The sequence below is a fragment of the Acomys minous genome (assembly GCF_964271855.1).
Source record: "Acomys minous genome assembly, chromosome: 16".
In the NCBI taxonomy this organism is placed as follows: Eukaryota; Metazoa; Chordata; class Mammalia; order Rodentia; family Muridae; genus Acomys; species Acomys minous.
Genome location: NC_140498.1, coordinates 73,447,459 through 73,463,221, shown reverse-complemented (window position 1 = coordinate 73,463,221; position 15,763 = coordinate 73,447,459). Strand labels below are relative to the sequence as shown.

The following is a 15,763-nucleotide window of genomic DNA, read 5'->3' as shown; positions in this document are numbered from 1 at the left end:
TGCACACTTTTGAGACTGACTATACAGGATGAAATCTAGACTAAGGTCAAGTACTATTGCCACAGCACAGTGGAGCTCAGAGGTGCAAGTTTCAGGGGTCTGGGATACCAATGGGCATTAGTACCACTAGGACTAAGTCACAGCTCCGTGACTTTACATGTGGCCATGGAGTGACTTCAGAGGATCTGGAGCAGGCTAGGGTCAGGCACTAGATGTTGAGAACCTACTTGGCCAAGACTCTCTGGGGGTGATTTTCAGAATGGGACAACATCTTAGCTTACCTACCCCCAGAACAGGGCCTCCGCCAAGTCCCCTCTGTCCTTTGTTCTTCTGAGTTTCCGAGTTGGAGCAGTTTAACGGTATCCCTTGATGCAGAGGGACCTAGAAGACACAATCGCTAATGGCCAGAGTGACTCGAGGTAGAAGGAACATTATAGCGCATGAGACTTGTGATCGCCACTCCAGTGGCCAGCTAGCTGCATGGAAAGTGACACAGTCAGAAGTGGGTCCCTAAGGACCCCCACCGCCCCCACCCTTCCTCCAGCAGTTCCCGGTTCTGCCCGAAAGTAGTCACAGAAGTTTGAGCTCCCAGTAGCCATTGCGAGATCTCCGTAACCCTCCGTGTTCAGCTTTGCAAAGAGAAGGGTTAGATGCTTCCCCCATGTTTATCCCAGGAAGGGTCAGGACAGTTCATGCCTCAGAACACTCTAGCTGTCTTGAACGGTGCTTGCTCGGTGGGAAATGACAACGTCGTTCTTCACGAGGGGGATGAGTGCTGAGAGTCTGAAATAGAGAAGTGTCCCAGGTGGAGGAGGACTTGTGAGGCTCCTGCCGTCAAGGTCCCCTGCATCTCAACAAAGGGCAAACAGAGTAAGATAGAGGCCATCTGTCCTGGGCTGCATGGAGGACCAAAGGCAAATCATCCAGGTGTTTTTCTTGCCTTTGTCCCTTCTCCATCCTTTAGATGTTTATTCCCCTTTGACCCTCAAATTTTTCTTATACAAGAGAGAAAAAAAAAGATGTCACTTGTACAGCCAAGAAAATAACTTAGTGAGTAAAGTGCTTGCTTTGCAAGCATGAGGACCAGAGTTCAAGCCCCAGATCCCACGTTAGAAAGCCAATGATGGGGTTGGGGACTTAGCTCAGTGGTAGAGCACTTGCCTAGCAAGTGTAAGGCCTTGATTTTGGTCCTCAGCTCTGGAAAAAAGAAAAAAGAAGAAAGAAGAAAGAAACAAAGAAACAAAGAAAGCCAATGATGGTGGCTTGTGCTTCTAATCCTAGATCTGGGAAGGCAGAGGCAGATCGATCTCTGGGGTTTGCTGATCAGCCAGCCTGGCTTAATTGACTAGCCCTGGATCCTTGAAATAGCTCTGTGGGTAAAGATGCTTGCTTGCCACCAACCCTAATAGTCTGAGTTTAATTCCTGGGGCTCACACAGTAGAAAGAGAAAACCAGCCTCCTCAAGTAGCCCTCTACACACACACACACACACACACACACACACACACACGAAAGAGAGAGAGAGAAGGAAGGAAGGAAGGAAGGAAGCCCATAAACTCTGGCTTTCACTCAAGCCCTAGGAAGAATAAGACCCAGCCAAGCTGAGGATGAGGCACAGCCTCTGGCAGAATCATGGTAACCTTTTCTTGGAAGCTTCTGGAGGGATAAGTGGACTGGTCGCCTTCAAGGAGTCCCTGGCAGCACCCTCTTCCCATCTTCTGCCATCCTGGGCTGCAGGGGACCCTCTCCATCTGACCCTAGGACTTCTCCTGTTCTGATCTTTTTAGTCTGGGGGACAGGGGGGAGGGCATACAGGCCAACCCCTTCATAGGTCAACCCAACAAGGCTTCTAATCATCTCAACTTTATGGGGGGGGGGGGTAAGGGGGAGGGTAGGGAGGAAGCAGGGCCCATCTGGTATGAGACTTAGCATAAATTCCCAGCATTAACTTGAATCCCCTCAAGGGGTTCTTCCTGGGTGGGGGTGAGGTGGGGGGTGAGGTCAGTAGGCTCAAAAGGAATCAGAGGAATATGATGGAAAGATGAGCCTTCAAGACTTACAAGGTAGGGAGCCACCGTCTTGGCTTGGGACCTCAGTGGCTGGGGACAGAAGCTTATTGGGGGCTATTCAGCTATCTAATCCAGACCCTTCCTGTTCCTAATAGTCTACCCCACTTCCAATTTGAGACAGTGGGAAGCCAAGATGGCTCTGCATGGGCCTGGGGATGTAGCTCAGCTGCCAGTGTTTGCCTAGGCGTGCATGAAGCATTGGGTTATAAAGCCAAACAACTCATAAACAAGGCATGATGGCTCATGTCTGTAATCCCGGCAGTGTTAGAGGCGGGATACAGGAGGGAACAGAAGTTCAGTGTCTGGCAAAATGTGGCCACCGACGCAATGGTGACATGACTGTTACTGGGGTAAGCAACCACCTTTTTAGTTTAAAAAAAAAATTTTTTTTTTTAAAGTTCAAAATCAACTTTAGCTGTATGTTGAGTCCTAACTGGGCTACATGAAACCCTGTTAAAAGTGATGAGGGAGGAACTGGGACTGTAGCTCGATGGTAGAGCAACTTGCCTAGCACACATGAGGCCCTGGGTTCCATCCTTAGTACTGACAGGGAAAAAGGGCGGGAGGGGTTGCCCACATGTCTGACTTATCTTCCTCCTTGACCCTTGTTCCTTGCCTTGAGTCAGCTCTCTGGCTGAGATACAGACTGTGGTTCCCATGGCAGTACACAGTCCATCACCACTGGCCTTGCTGTCTTCCCTGACCAGAGTAGCCTTAAAGGAGGGGCCCATGGTGACCCTGGGCTGTGAGTTACCATGCATTTGTTCCTAAGGCTCCCTTACCGGATATCTCTGCTTACTTGACAAGCTGACTGCCCTGGGCGTAGGATGCATTTGAAGATCCTAGGGAAGTCTTTCTCACTTGCCTCCTAAAAGGAAGTTCAGTGAGAGACCCCCTGGTACAGCCTGGGACTGTGAGACGTTGTTCCTTGTCTGTTGGGGGTGGGGAGAAGAGCTGAGGATTCTCCTGGGGATACCATTTTGAGAATGAAAGTATCTTTACAACAACCAGCCGCAGACTGGGCATGGCATAATCTGGACATGTAATTCAGCATTTGGGATGCAGCGGCAGGAATCTTCAGGAGTTCTAGGCCATCTTTGGTTACATAGAGAATTTGAGGCTAGCCTACGCTACACGAGTCCCTGTCTGATTTTTTTTTTTAAATAGGGTACTCAGTAGACTGCTTGCCAAGCATGCATGCATGAAGCCCTGGATTTGATTCCCAGCATTGCCTAAAAACAACTGTAATCAGCCAGGTGTGGTGGCACACGCCTATAATCCCAGCACTCAGGGAGGCAGAGGCAGGTAGATGGCTGCGAGTTCAAGGCCAGCCTTGTCTACAAAGTGAGTCCAGGGCAGCCAGGGCAACACAGAGAAACTCAGAACTTCAACTAGATCAAAGAGTTCAGAGTTCCAGGCCAGCCTCAGCTACGTGAGACCTTGTCTAAAATAAAAAAAAACAAACCAGCCTCCGGTTCACCTAGCCTGAGTGGATCTGGAAGTGAAGACCACTCAGTGGGGTCGTACCCAGGCTAGTCACCTGTGCTTGCCGCTGCTTTGGGAGAGAGACCATCTCTCCTGGGAGAAGCCTTCATGGCCTCATGGACTCCCACGGCATACTCACCTGCTGTGGCTAGTGCTTCTTGTTTTCTTCAGCCACCTGTCATGAACTGGCTGTGCATTACCAGCACTGAGGCCCAGTTCCTGGCTCTAGCACTTTGCTGGGTTCTATGGAGCCCTGAGGAGGTCTGAGCCCCTGAGCTCCTCTGCCGGAAACATCGAAGGCCAGGCCAAGGAAACCATGCAGGATCCCCTGGAGGAGACGAGGCAGCTGAATGGACTCAGTTCAGACCCCTCTGGCACCTGGAACTGTCTGATTGGCCCTTAGTGACGCCATTCTTCCTTCCTCAGCCAATAGTATTAAGGACTTAAGTGTCTTGTTTTAGGCTGAAAATTGAGATTATGCCCAACAGTGATGGTACCCGCCTGTAATCCCAGCATTCAGGAGACTGAGGCAAGAGGATTCATGTTCAAAGCTATACAGTTAAGACCTTTTACGAAAAATAAAACAAGCTGGACGGTGGTGGCACATACCTTTGAGGCCAGCCTGGTCTATAGAGAAAGTTCCAGGACAGCCAGGGCTACACAGAGAGATCCTGTCTCAAAAATAATGTGTGTGTAGGGGGGGGTGGAAGAAGGGCTGAAGAGATGCCTCAGAGGTTAAGAGGGTAAGACTGCTTTCCCTAGCAACCATACGGTGGCTCACAACCATGCATAATGAGATCTGGTGCCCTCTTCTGGTATGTAGGTGTACATGCAGGCAGAACACTGTATAAGTAATCTTTTTTTTTTTTTTTAATTAGAAAAAAAGAAAGAATAAAAGAACGTGTGCTGGCATGATTGTGCATACCTTTAATCCTAGCACTGGGAGGCAGAAGCAAGGTGATCTCAAGGTTAGCCAAGGCTACATATCGAGAGCGTTGTCTTTAAAAAGCAAACCTGAGGTTACAGACAGCAGATCCAGCTGGGTAATGACGGTGGAAGTGTCAGGGATAGACCTGGGAACAGAATAGCAACAACAACAGCAGCATCTGCTCTTCCAAGGTTGGGGCCCAAGGCCAGGAGGGTCCTTATGTGCGTGCCGGGAAGGGTGGGGAGGTTAGGGAGGGCACAACCAGAGAATCCTGGACTATTTACCCTGGAAGAGACATTGGGAAGCAAAAACATGAAACAAACAACAGCAAAACAAAACAAACCCTCTTTGTGCGGATGGGAAAACCAAGGTCTAGACTGGGCAAATTAACTTGTCCCCCCCCCCCCGCCCCTCCCCCCTCCGTGGTAGTGGCAGGCTCGATTCTTAGTTCCCGGCCAGGACCTTGGATCGTGTCAGGTTCCCTCTCCGGTCCTAACTCACTCTTGGAAAAACTAAATTAACAGCCCTTTGCAGATGCCAGCCAAGGGCACTGGCTGAGGCCCGAGGAGCTGGTCGTTGCTGGTCCTGTAGAGGTGAATCAGCCTCCTCTCGGGCCTAGAGTTGGGGTGGTTGCGTTTCTCTCTCTCTCTCTCTGTCTCTCTTGCATTTTTGTGACTCTAATGATGAACTTATGCTACCACACTTTTCCCTTCTCTTACACAACTCACCTACTAAAGGAGGAAGTGCCACTTTATTGGTAAGTGGACGTTAACCAAGAGGGACTTAAAAAAAAAATCAGAACGTTAAAAAAATAAAATAAAAAAGGAAAGAAAGAAATGAAATGAAAAAAAGAAAAGAAAAAGAAAAAGAAAAAGAGAAACAGAAAGACAGTTGGTCAGCTACTGAACACCCCTGAGCTCTCGGCAGGGTCGCAAAAACAAAGTCAAATATTAACAGAAAATAATACTAAAGTCAGGCTCCCCAGCAGATCATTTTTATTTGGGTATATAATGACATTTGTGGTTTTTGTTTCCGTTATTATTTATTATTTTGGTTTTCTTTTTTGATTTCTGTTTTTGACTCCTTTTCTTCGGTTGAATTTTTGAGTTCAGTTATCTTGCCCCTCCCCCATCTGTGTGCCGTGTGACACCCTCCCCCCCCATGCCCTTTACCCTGGTTGGGGGAGCCTGGCCCTGGTGGGCTGGCCCTGGCTTGACCTACCAGTGTCGTACCTCTCTTTTCTCTACTGGGGGGGAAATCGTCTGTCCCCTACGCGGGGACAATGCCAGCCCCTCTGGTGCCCTATCCTGGAGCTCCCCCCTGCCCTGCAGCCCCCATTCCCACCGCTCCGTCCCTCTGTGTTATGCATGCCGAGAACCTTGCATGGTCTGCTATGTTGAGGCCAGAAGGTGAACATTCAGGAGAGGTAGAGGCAGGGCAGGCGCGGGAACCGTGTGTGCGATGCTCCGGGGCTGCAGCCCGCGGCCTAGGCCCGGTGAAAGCCCTCTCTCCTTTTCTCCCCCTACCCCACTGCCCTCTCACATCCCCCCTCCGCCCCATCCCCATCCCTCCTCTTTTTCTCTCCATCTCTCCGTTCCGTTTTCACTCACCCCTCTTCTGCTTCTTCAATGTCGTTCCCGCCCCCCGCCCCACATCTGTTCTCTGCACCTGCAACTCCCTCTGCTCCGCTCCCTTCTGCATCCCTCCCGGCCTCTCTCGCCCCCTCTCCGCCCCTCCGTGCCCTTCTCTGCCTCTCTCCCCGTCAGAAGCCCAGCTCGCCCCGGGCCTGCGACAAGGCGGCTGCGGCGCCCACGCCGCCCGCGCGTGGGAAGGACAGCCAGAGTCCGCGCTCCGCGCCGTCGTCGCAGGGCCGCGGGGGCCGCGCCGCTGGAGGGGCTGCCAGGCGCCGACGCCGGCGGAGGAGGAGGCGACGATCACGATCTTCGGCCAACGCGCCCCGTCGCAGGGGGCGCCGGCGCGCAAAGCCGGCGCCGCCCCGGGGCTCGTCCCGCTCGCTCAGCGGGGCGCACTCCAGCAGCGACTCTGGCGGCGGCGCCCCGGGCCCTGGGCCGGAACCGGTCTCCGACCGAGGCCACGGCGGACACGGGAAAAGGTGAGCCGACCTCCTGCCTGCACTACACAGGAATACCCTTTCACTGGCCACCCCTAAATGGAACCCCCTCACTGATTACCCCACATAGGGTTCCTCTCTCAACATTCCACATACAGCTCTCCCACTCATCACTTCCAGAGGAGCCCCCACTTATTAATGACTCCACATGGAATCCCTAATTCGTCCTTCGACGCCCCATCTCCTCTGGGGCTGGGCTCACGGATCCCTACTGCCACCCACACACAACCTCTGTCTCTCCTGGCTCTCAACCCAGACCACTGAGCCCCACAATCCCTCCCATAGGACAAAGGAGCGACCCCCGCGCACGCGACCCGCAAGCACCTCGCCATCTCCGGGGGCGCACGGCCGTCGAGGCGGCCCGGAGGGAAACAGCTCATCTCGCAGCCCTGGTCCCCACCCTGGGTCCTGGAGCTCCAGCCGCTCGCCCTCCAAATCCCGCTCGCGCTCCCCAGACAAAAGAACACGCAGCCCCAGCCTTTCACCGTCGCCCAAGAAACCTCTTGGCCGGTAAATGTCCCGACCCGAGCGGGGTGGCGGGAAGGAAAGGGCGGATGGCCCAGAAGGCGGGATCCCTCACCACGAGCGGGTCCCACAGGGAAAAAGACAGCGAAGGCCGTGCGAGGCATGCCGAGGCTGAGGCCGCCCGCACCCGGCGTCGCTCCCGCAGCTACTCCCCAATCCGAAAGCGCCGCCGTGACTCTCCCAGTTTCATGGAACCGAGACGCATCACCAGGTACAAAGGGGACTGGGGGTGAGGCGGGACTAGGGCTGCTGACTCTAGTTGGTGGCCAGGGATGTCAGGGAGTCAAGGTTCACAGGCCTAGGGACCTTCTAGAATGGACTGAAGATTCTGATCCCGGGGGAAAGGGGAGGGGCTTGCCAAGGAGGGGGTGGGGCTAAAGGAGAGATGGGTTGGGTGAAGGAAACTAGAGGATTCAGGGGTCATCGAAGAGTTGGGGAGAGATGAGGGAGGGAATAGGTGCCTGGTTTGGGTGTGTGGGTGGCCAGCCACAGGCATGGAGTTCAGCTCTGGAAGATTCCATCCATCCATCGGGAGCTCCTCCTTCCCACCCTGTGTCTCACACCCTCAGTGATGTGTACTTTTCTCCTTCATCTCAAGGAACCTCCTGCTGCGTGGCCTGTGGCCAGCCTGGGGGCCGTGTGGACCGGGCTCCACAGGCAACCCAAGTGATACCCATGTGAGCTAGTCTGGTGGGCAGCTTTCGTCCGTCGTCTCCGTCTCCTTTTTCTCACTAACCTCCCAGCACCCTGGGCAATTGGTGGAGGGGGCAGAGTGCCCTAGTATCTGGGGCAGCTGTCTGAGGAACTCCATGCAGAATGAGGAGTGTGGCTGACTTGATGCAAGACTAAGAGGGCTCTGAGTCTGCAGATGAACTCACCCAAAAGCTGGGACTGATGGCTCGAGCCTCTCCTCCCAACTTGTAGACAGGCTGAAGCAGAGCGGGTGGAAAATTCAAGGCCAGCCTTCGGAACTTGGCAAGACCTTGCCTCGAAATAAAAAGACTGATAGAATGTTTGCCTAGAAACCCCCAGTGAGCACCTGCCTAGCATTCCCCAGTGAGGGACTTGGGGCGTGGCTCAGTGGTAGAGCCCCTGCCTAGAATCCCCCAGTGAGGGGCTGGGGCGTGGCTCAGTGGTAGAGCTCCTGCCTAGAATCCCCCAGTGAGGGGCTGGGGCGTGGCTCAGTGGTAGAGCCCCTGCCTAGAATCCCCCAGTGAGGGGCTGGGGCGTGGCTCAGTGGTAGAGCTCCTGCCTAGAATCCCCCAGTGAGGGGCTGGGGCGTGGCTCAGTGGTAGAGCACCTGCCTAGAATCCCCCAGTGAGGGGCTGGGGTGTGGCTCAGTGGTAGAGCACCTGCCTAGAATAACCTGGTGAGTAACTGGGGACCTGGCTGCATGGTACAGCACCTGCCTAGTATGTGTGAGGCCCTAGATTCAATCCCTAGTACCAACAAATGAAAAACAGCAGCCTGAAGCCAGGTGCGGTGGCACAAGCCTGTAATCCCAGCATTCAGGGAGGCATAGGCAGGAGGATTTCTGTGAGCAAACCAGTCCAGAACAGCCATGACTACACAGAGAAACCCTGTCTCAAATAAACCAAACCAAAACAAAAAAAAAAAAAAACAAAAACAAAAAAAAAACCAAAACCATCACCCTGAAGCCCAGCATTACCCCCAGTATGAATAGATTGTCATTGCCAGAGTTCCAAGCGCCATAATGTCCTACCTCGCCGAGGCACCTGGGGGAGATTTATATATCTCTCTGGACCCCAGTGGCCTGATGTGCATAATTAGCTGAAATCCGTAAGAATCTTTTTAAACCCCAACATACTCTCAATTCTCAAATTAGTTCTCCTCAGGCAAGCGGTTCTCAACCTTCCTTGCTACTGCATCGATACCCAGGGTCCAAAAATGGCCAGAACCTCACATCTTCCACTGGTCACCCACCTCAGCTCCTCTGTCCTCTGGCTGCTTCCTCCTCCCATATTAATGCACACCTGTTTTTTCTTCCTCAGAATTAACCTTTGTGCTGGGGCACTATAGCCCTCTTAACCACTTTCTTTTCTTTTGTCTGGATCATAGCCTCCTGCCTTCAAACTAACTCCGGGCCAGCGGGAGGTAGCTGAGTGAAGGGTTGGGGTGCAGATGGGAGAGGGGGATACGCTGAAACAGAGATGGCAGTGGCCAAGGGTCTCCTCCTTGTTCCCTTTGAGTGGCCTTAAACATATAAATCTTTGCTGGGTGTGGTGGTGCACACCTGTAATCCCAGCACTTGGGAGGCAGAGGCAGGCGGAGCTCTGTGAGTTCGAGGCCAGCCTGGTCTACAAGGGACAGCAAAGACTACCCAGAGAACCCCTGTCTCAAAATACCGAAAAATAAAAAACCAGCCAGCTGTGGTGGCCCATGCCTTTTATTCCCAGCACTGGGGAGGCAGAGGCAGGCCAATCTCTGTGAGTTGGAGGCCAGCCTGGGCTACAAAGCATGCTCGGAGACAGCCAGGGCTACACAGAGAAACCCTGTGTTGTGAGGTGGCAGGAGAGAACTTGGGCTTTTTGCCCTGCAAGCAGATAAGGAAAAACAAAACAAACAAAAAAAATTTATATGAGTTTGGCAAAGGACACAAAACTTTGGAAATGGGGTTATCCCTAAAGCCAAGACTCAGGGGAAATTTAGGCGGGAAGCTCTTGCCACTGCTGGGATAGGGCCTGAGGCCTGAGTGAGGCCCGCAGATGGGCAGAGCTTGGGGCTCTGGGTGAGCTAGGATCGATTTTTTTTTTCCCCTCTCTTACAGTGCCCGAAAGCGTCCCATCCCCTACTACCGGCCCAGCCCCTCCTCTTCCTCCAGCCGCTTGAGCAGTGACTACTCTAGCCGGAGCCACAGCAGGAGCCCGAGCCCGGGCCACAGCCACGGAAGCTACAGCAGCCGCAGTCACGGGACTCACGGGACTCGCAGCCGCTCGTGCAGCGCCTCCAGGAGCCGCAGTCCCAGCTACCACAGCCGGAGCAGCTCTGAGAGTGGGGGCTTCTAAGCCCAGACGGGACCCATCTGGGCTTGGAAGGCCCTGGCACAGAGAGAGGCTGGGGCCCTGAGACCTGGGGAAGAGAGATCTGAACCCCCATACTGCTACAGAGGTCCCGAGGTGGGGGGACAGCGCGTGGGCAGGTGGGACTAAGGAAGGAATCAAATTCTCCTGTCCCTAAAGTGCGCTCATCCCCACGCCCTGCCCACCCACCGTGTCCAGGGAACAAAGAGCCTTTGCGAACACAAGGATCAGATCACCATGCCCTCCTGCTGGAGGCCAGCTTACCAGCCTGGGGCCCATTGCCTGTGTATGGCACAAGAGTCTACTGTTGGCTGTCAGTCACTTTACCTGAGCTCAGTGGACCCCTGCACAGCTTGGAAGGTGCCAAGCCTGGGACCTTCCCCACCCTCGTGCTCTATCTCCCACGGGGTGGATCTGAAAATGGCAGAGCCGGCCAGATCTAAGAGGGAAGGAAGGACCACCTAACTCTTGGTGTATTGCCAGGCAAGAGGAGATGTTCACACTTGCCCCCATCTCTCTGCCTTGCACACACCCATCCAGGCCTTCGTCAGCACAAAAAGGTGGCAGATACAACATCTGTACCGAACCCTGAGGTTAAAGATGGCAAGATTCAGGGGCTGAGGGCAACATAGCTCAGTGGGTAGAACGCTTGCCTAGCATGCATGAAGTCCTTGGTCCCATCCCCAAATCAAGCCTAAAACCGAGCATGCTTAGTGCATGCCTGTAATCCCAGCACTCTGGAATTAGAGGCAGGAGGACCAGGAGTTCAAGGTCATCTTAGGCCACATAGTGAATTTGAATCCAGCCTGGAGTAGAGGAGACCCTGTCTCAAAAGAGAGACAGAGACAGAGACACTAGGGATTCAGGTCAGAAGACAAAAAAGAACACGGGTAGAAAACAGAGGAATTTTTTTTTTTTAAGCATGGGCCCAAATCAGTGCAGTCAGATGACCCAAGCAGGTCAAGGGACACTGGGAGACAGTTACCGGCTGCTGTCTGGGTCATGGGCCACATGACAGCTCATGGTCACCAGCACAGAGTCACAGTCTGCCCAAGGAGAGGCCTCCCAACCAGGCTTTAATGGGACAGGATTGGTTTAAGGCTTTCAGAACTGGGGTGGCAGGTTCCAGCCAAAGCCCTCAGCCTGGAGCATACTGGAGAAGCGGTGCCCCCCCCCCTCCAGCCCTCTTCTGCGGCACCCAGCCCTGCCCACCCCCCTTGCTGGGGCCCTCAGGGATCTCAAAGTCTTCCTTGGCCCAATAGGGCAGATGCCCTGGGCTCTGGTGGGGGGAGGAGTCTGGGGTCTGATCCGGGTTCCCACCCTCTCTCAGCTTCCCCTTCCCTTTCTCCGCAGTGCGGGAAAACAATTGGACTGTAATAAATACACTAGGTGCCCGGGTGGACTGGGTCTCTGTGAGTGCGACCATCAAGGGAGGATTGGGGAGGAGGGAAGAGGACTGGGGTCCTTCCCCGTGAGGGCTGAGTGGGGTTCACATTCCTCCCGAGGGGCCCAGTGAAAAGAGATGGCATCAAGGAACCAGGTCCCATCATGTCCAGCCCCCTGCCTCTGAGCAAGAGACTGCACAGCCTTCTGCAACTCAAGTGCAGAGGCAGATGGAACCCAGAGACCCGAACCCAGGGCCTCGTGCTTGCTCAGCAGGCACTTTCCCAACAGAGCGGACGCCTCAGACTGTAAGCTGCTGTTGAGTCAAGCATTTCCTGGGACTGTGATGGAGTGAGGACGTCTCAGCAGAACGGGCCCTAGTCCACACGTGGCAGGCAGGTCTCATTGGATCTCACGGACACTCAGAAGGGTTTCAAGGCCCCCTAATCAAGAACGTTGGTCCACTTGGGTGTGGTGATGCAGGACCTATGACCCCTGTTCTCGGAAGGCAGAGACAAAAGGAGTAAGAGTGGGAACCCAATTTGAGGTTTACATAGCAAGGCTATCTTTTAAAACAAATTACAAAAGTGGCAGCGCACACCTTTGATCCCAGCACTAGAGAAGCAGACACAAGCAAAAAAAATATATGAGTTTAAGGCCAGCCTGGTCTACAGCTTGAGTTCCGGGATAGCCAGGAATACACAGACAAACTGTCTGGAAAAAGAAAAACAAAACAGAAAAAGAATCACAGCCCAGTGATGGTGACACACACACCTTTAATAATCCCACCACTAGGGAAGCAGAGGCAGATGGATCTCTGTGAGTTCAAAGCCAGCCAGTCTACAAATCGAATCCAGGACAGCCAGGAATCTTTTACACAAGAAAAACCATGTCTCTAAAAACAAAACAAAACAAAATCACATATATGGGCTAGGCATGCTTTAAAAGCCCAGCCCAGCCGGCCATGGTGGCACACACTTGTAATCCCAGCACTCAAGGAGGCAGAGGCAGGTGGATCCCTGAGTTCGAGGCCAGCCTGTGCTACATAGTTTCAGGCAGCAGGACAACACATAGAGACTGTTTCAAAATGAACAAACAAAAAGAGTCATACACAGACACATATTTATCTCCTACTATTTCTTTTCCCTTTTTCTTTCTTTTCAAGGAGGGTGTTTGGGCTGCACACATGTATGTGCACTACATGCTTTGTGCCCACGGAGTCAGAGCCCCTGAAATTTGAGTTATGAGCCACAGTATGGGTGCTGACAATTAAACCCCAGTCCTCTGCAAAAGCAATGTGTGTTTTTAACCTCTGAGCCATCTCTCCAATCCCTGTTTTCTATTTTAACCTTGTATTTGTATGTGTGTAATGGGGACATGCAACCGTGCACATGCAGAGGCCAAAGGACAAGCTTCGTGGACTCACTTCTGTCCTTCCACCCATACATGGCTTCCCAGCATCAAACTCAGGTTGTGAAAGCCTGCTTTGGCAAGTGCCTTCACCTGCTGCTCAGCCATCCCTACCGCCCTTACCACAATTTGTGCGAAAGCACAGAGACCTTCATCCTGTCAGATTCCCAGACCAAACAGCCACAGGAAACAGGAAATGCGCCCCCTCATTGTTACACTGTTATTTCCAAAATGCACCCCCCAGCTATTGGTTTGTTTGCTGATCCCCTCCCCCACACCAACCTTTGTTTGTTTGTTTGTTTTGCTTTTTGTTTTTTCGAGGCAGGGTTTCTTTGTGTAGTCTTGGCTTTGTAGACCACGCTGGCCTCGAACTCACAGAGATCCGCCGCCTGCGTCTGCCTCCCCGAGTGCCGGGGTTAAAGGCATATGCCACCCTCGCCACTCGTACCTTTGAGATGCTTTTTGAATGAGTAAACGAATGAAAGACAAACAAAAAAACGAGCCATCAGAAGCCAGGGATCAAAGACAAGGTTGTTTGCAGCCTAAGGGCACTAGAGGGCGACAGAGAGCGAGGAAAGCCCTCGGAGCCTTCCTTGGCTTTTTGCATGACGAGAAAACACAGCCTCTTAAACCCGAGACTGAGGATTAGCTCGCCCTCTGCTCTATTCCTTGCGGAACCCAGAAAACGCGACCAGGATCAGGGCACGAAAACAGGAAACATCGATCCCGGCCTCCGTTGCCAGGAGAATGGGAGGGACCGTGCTTCCCCAGGATGTCGGCACGTTTGGCACTCCAGGCTCTGGAGCTTGGAACTAGCTCTTAGGATTTGAGGGTGTAGCCACTCACTCCGGTATTGGTCAGCCTCTGTCTGATGGGGCTCACACGAAGCATCCGCGTGGTTTCTATCCAAACACACCGCAGCAAGAGACCAGACTCCCTCCCTCGTGTGTGTGTGTGTGTGTGTGTGTGTGTGTGTGTAGGAATCTGAACTCAGGTCTTCATATTTGCAAAAATAGCACTTTACCCACAGAAGCTATCTCCCCAGGTCACTGTGACTTTAATCGGTTTCCTAAAATCAAAGCCCTTAGGGTGACTATCACGGTGCACAAATCAGGTTGAGTCCACTGTTATCCCTAATCCTTGTCTCTCTGAGATACTTCCAGAAGCAGACCCCACTCCCACCCCAACCTTTCCCAAGCCCACTTCTGTCATCAAAAACTGTATTCAGCCAGGCAGTGGTGGCTCATAACTTTAATCTCAGCACTCAGGAGGCAGAGGCAGAGGCAGATGGATCTCTGAGGTTGAGGTTAGCCTGGTTTACAGAGTGAGTTCCAGGACAGCCAGGGCTACACAGAGAAACCCTGTCTCGGATAGATAGATAGAAAGAAAGAACAAAGTAAAATAAAATGTAAAACAAAACAAAGTGTACTCATTCAATAAACTTGCCTCTAGTCAGCATATACCTAGCAAACCCCTCAAATGAGGATTGGCTTGCCCTCTGCTCTATTCTATGTCCCAGGTTCAGGGCAACTGCTGCATGGTTATTTTTTAGAGCTGACTTGGGGGGCACCCAAGTCCACCTCAAGAGAGGACTGCTGATCTCACAGGTATGGGGAGCTTCCGCCACACCCTTCTTCTCTTGACCTTAGAGTCACTGATATTGTTTTTAGGCAGGGTCTCACTAGGTAGCCCTGGCTGGCCTGGAACTGACGACGTAGACCACACTAGCCTCGAACTCAGAGATCTGACTGCCTCTGTCTATAATCCCAGATGCTGAACCACCACCACCACCTGGCTAGATTTATTTTTATTATGTTTTAAGATTTATCTTATTTTATATGTCTGAGTGCTTTGCCTGTGTATATGTCTGTACATCATGTGTGTACAGAGGAGGTCAGACCTCCTCTGCTACCTGAAGAGGTCAGGTGAACATATGACATCATGCTAGCTATCTGTGGATAATGTGTCGTCTGGACGCACATAGCATCACAGCAGTAGGGGACGAGGCTAAGCTTTTCAGGCAAATGGGCCAAGGAGCAAGGTCTGGAGTAAGCGATGGGAAAGGCTTCAGAACAAACTTGAAGGTGAAGAAGGCAGGAGGAAGCCAGGCGGTGGTGGCGCACAACTTTAATCCCAGCACTCGGGAGGCAGAGGCAGGCGGATCCCTGTGAGTTCAAGGCCAGCCTGGTCTACAAAGTGAGTGCAGGACAGCCAAGGCTACACAGAGAAACCCTGCCTCAAAAAACAAAAAACCAAACCAAACCAAACAAAAAAAAAAAAAAAAAAAAGAAAGAAAGAAAGAAAGAAAAGGGCAGGAAATACAGTTCCGCTGATACAGGGCTTGTCTAGCATGCCTGAAGTCCTGGCTTTGACCCCCAGCAGCAGGGAAAACTATGTGTCATGGTACATACTTATAATCCAAGTGGAGACAGGAGGATTAAAATTCAAAGTCACCAGGCATGACAATGTACACCTTTAATCTGCTGCAGAGTTGAGTTCCAAGCTAGGCTAGCCTGGGCTACAAGAGACCCTATTTTAAAAGGGGGTGAGGTGGGGGCTAGAAAGGTAGCTAAGAGCATTTGCTCTTGCACAGGACCAGAATTCAGCTCCCAGTCCCCATAAGGTGGCATACAAGTGTCTGTAGCTCCAAGTGTAGAGGCACCAATAGTACCCTCTTCTGGCATGAAATGAACAGAATGCACTTACATACACCCAGAAAAAACATACACATTTAATCAAAACACACCACCACTGGGCATAGTGGCGCATGCCTTTAGTCCCAGTACTCGGG

At 52.5% G+C, this 15,763-nt stretch overlaps 1 protein-coding gene across 1 annotated transcript in view; it reads left to right on the top strand.

The window, feature by feature from the left end:
- The window catches only part of SRRM3 (serine/arginine repetitive matrix 3), a 74,725-nt gene extending 59,444 nt beyond the window's left edge, over nucleotides 1–15,281 (top strand). Inside the window, exons 12-15 of the mRNA XM_084764616.1 lie at nucleotides 6,249–6,595; nucleotides 6,899–7,123; nucleotides 7,212–7,349; nucleotides 9,927–15,281. Coding sequence (XP_084620742.1) covers nucleotides 6,249–6,595; nucleotides 6,899–7,123; nucleotides 7,212–7,349; nucleotides 9,927–10,164 — 948 coding nt within the window. The 3' untranslated portion in view covers nucleotides 10,165–15,281. The remainder of the gene's footprint in view (nucleotides 1–6,248; nucleotides 6,596–6,898; nucleotides 7,124–7,211; nucleotides 7,350–9,926) is intronic.
- Nucleotides 15,282–15,763: the final 482 nt, after the last annotated feature.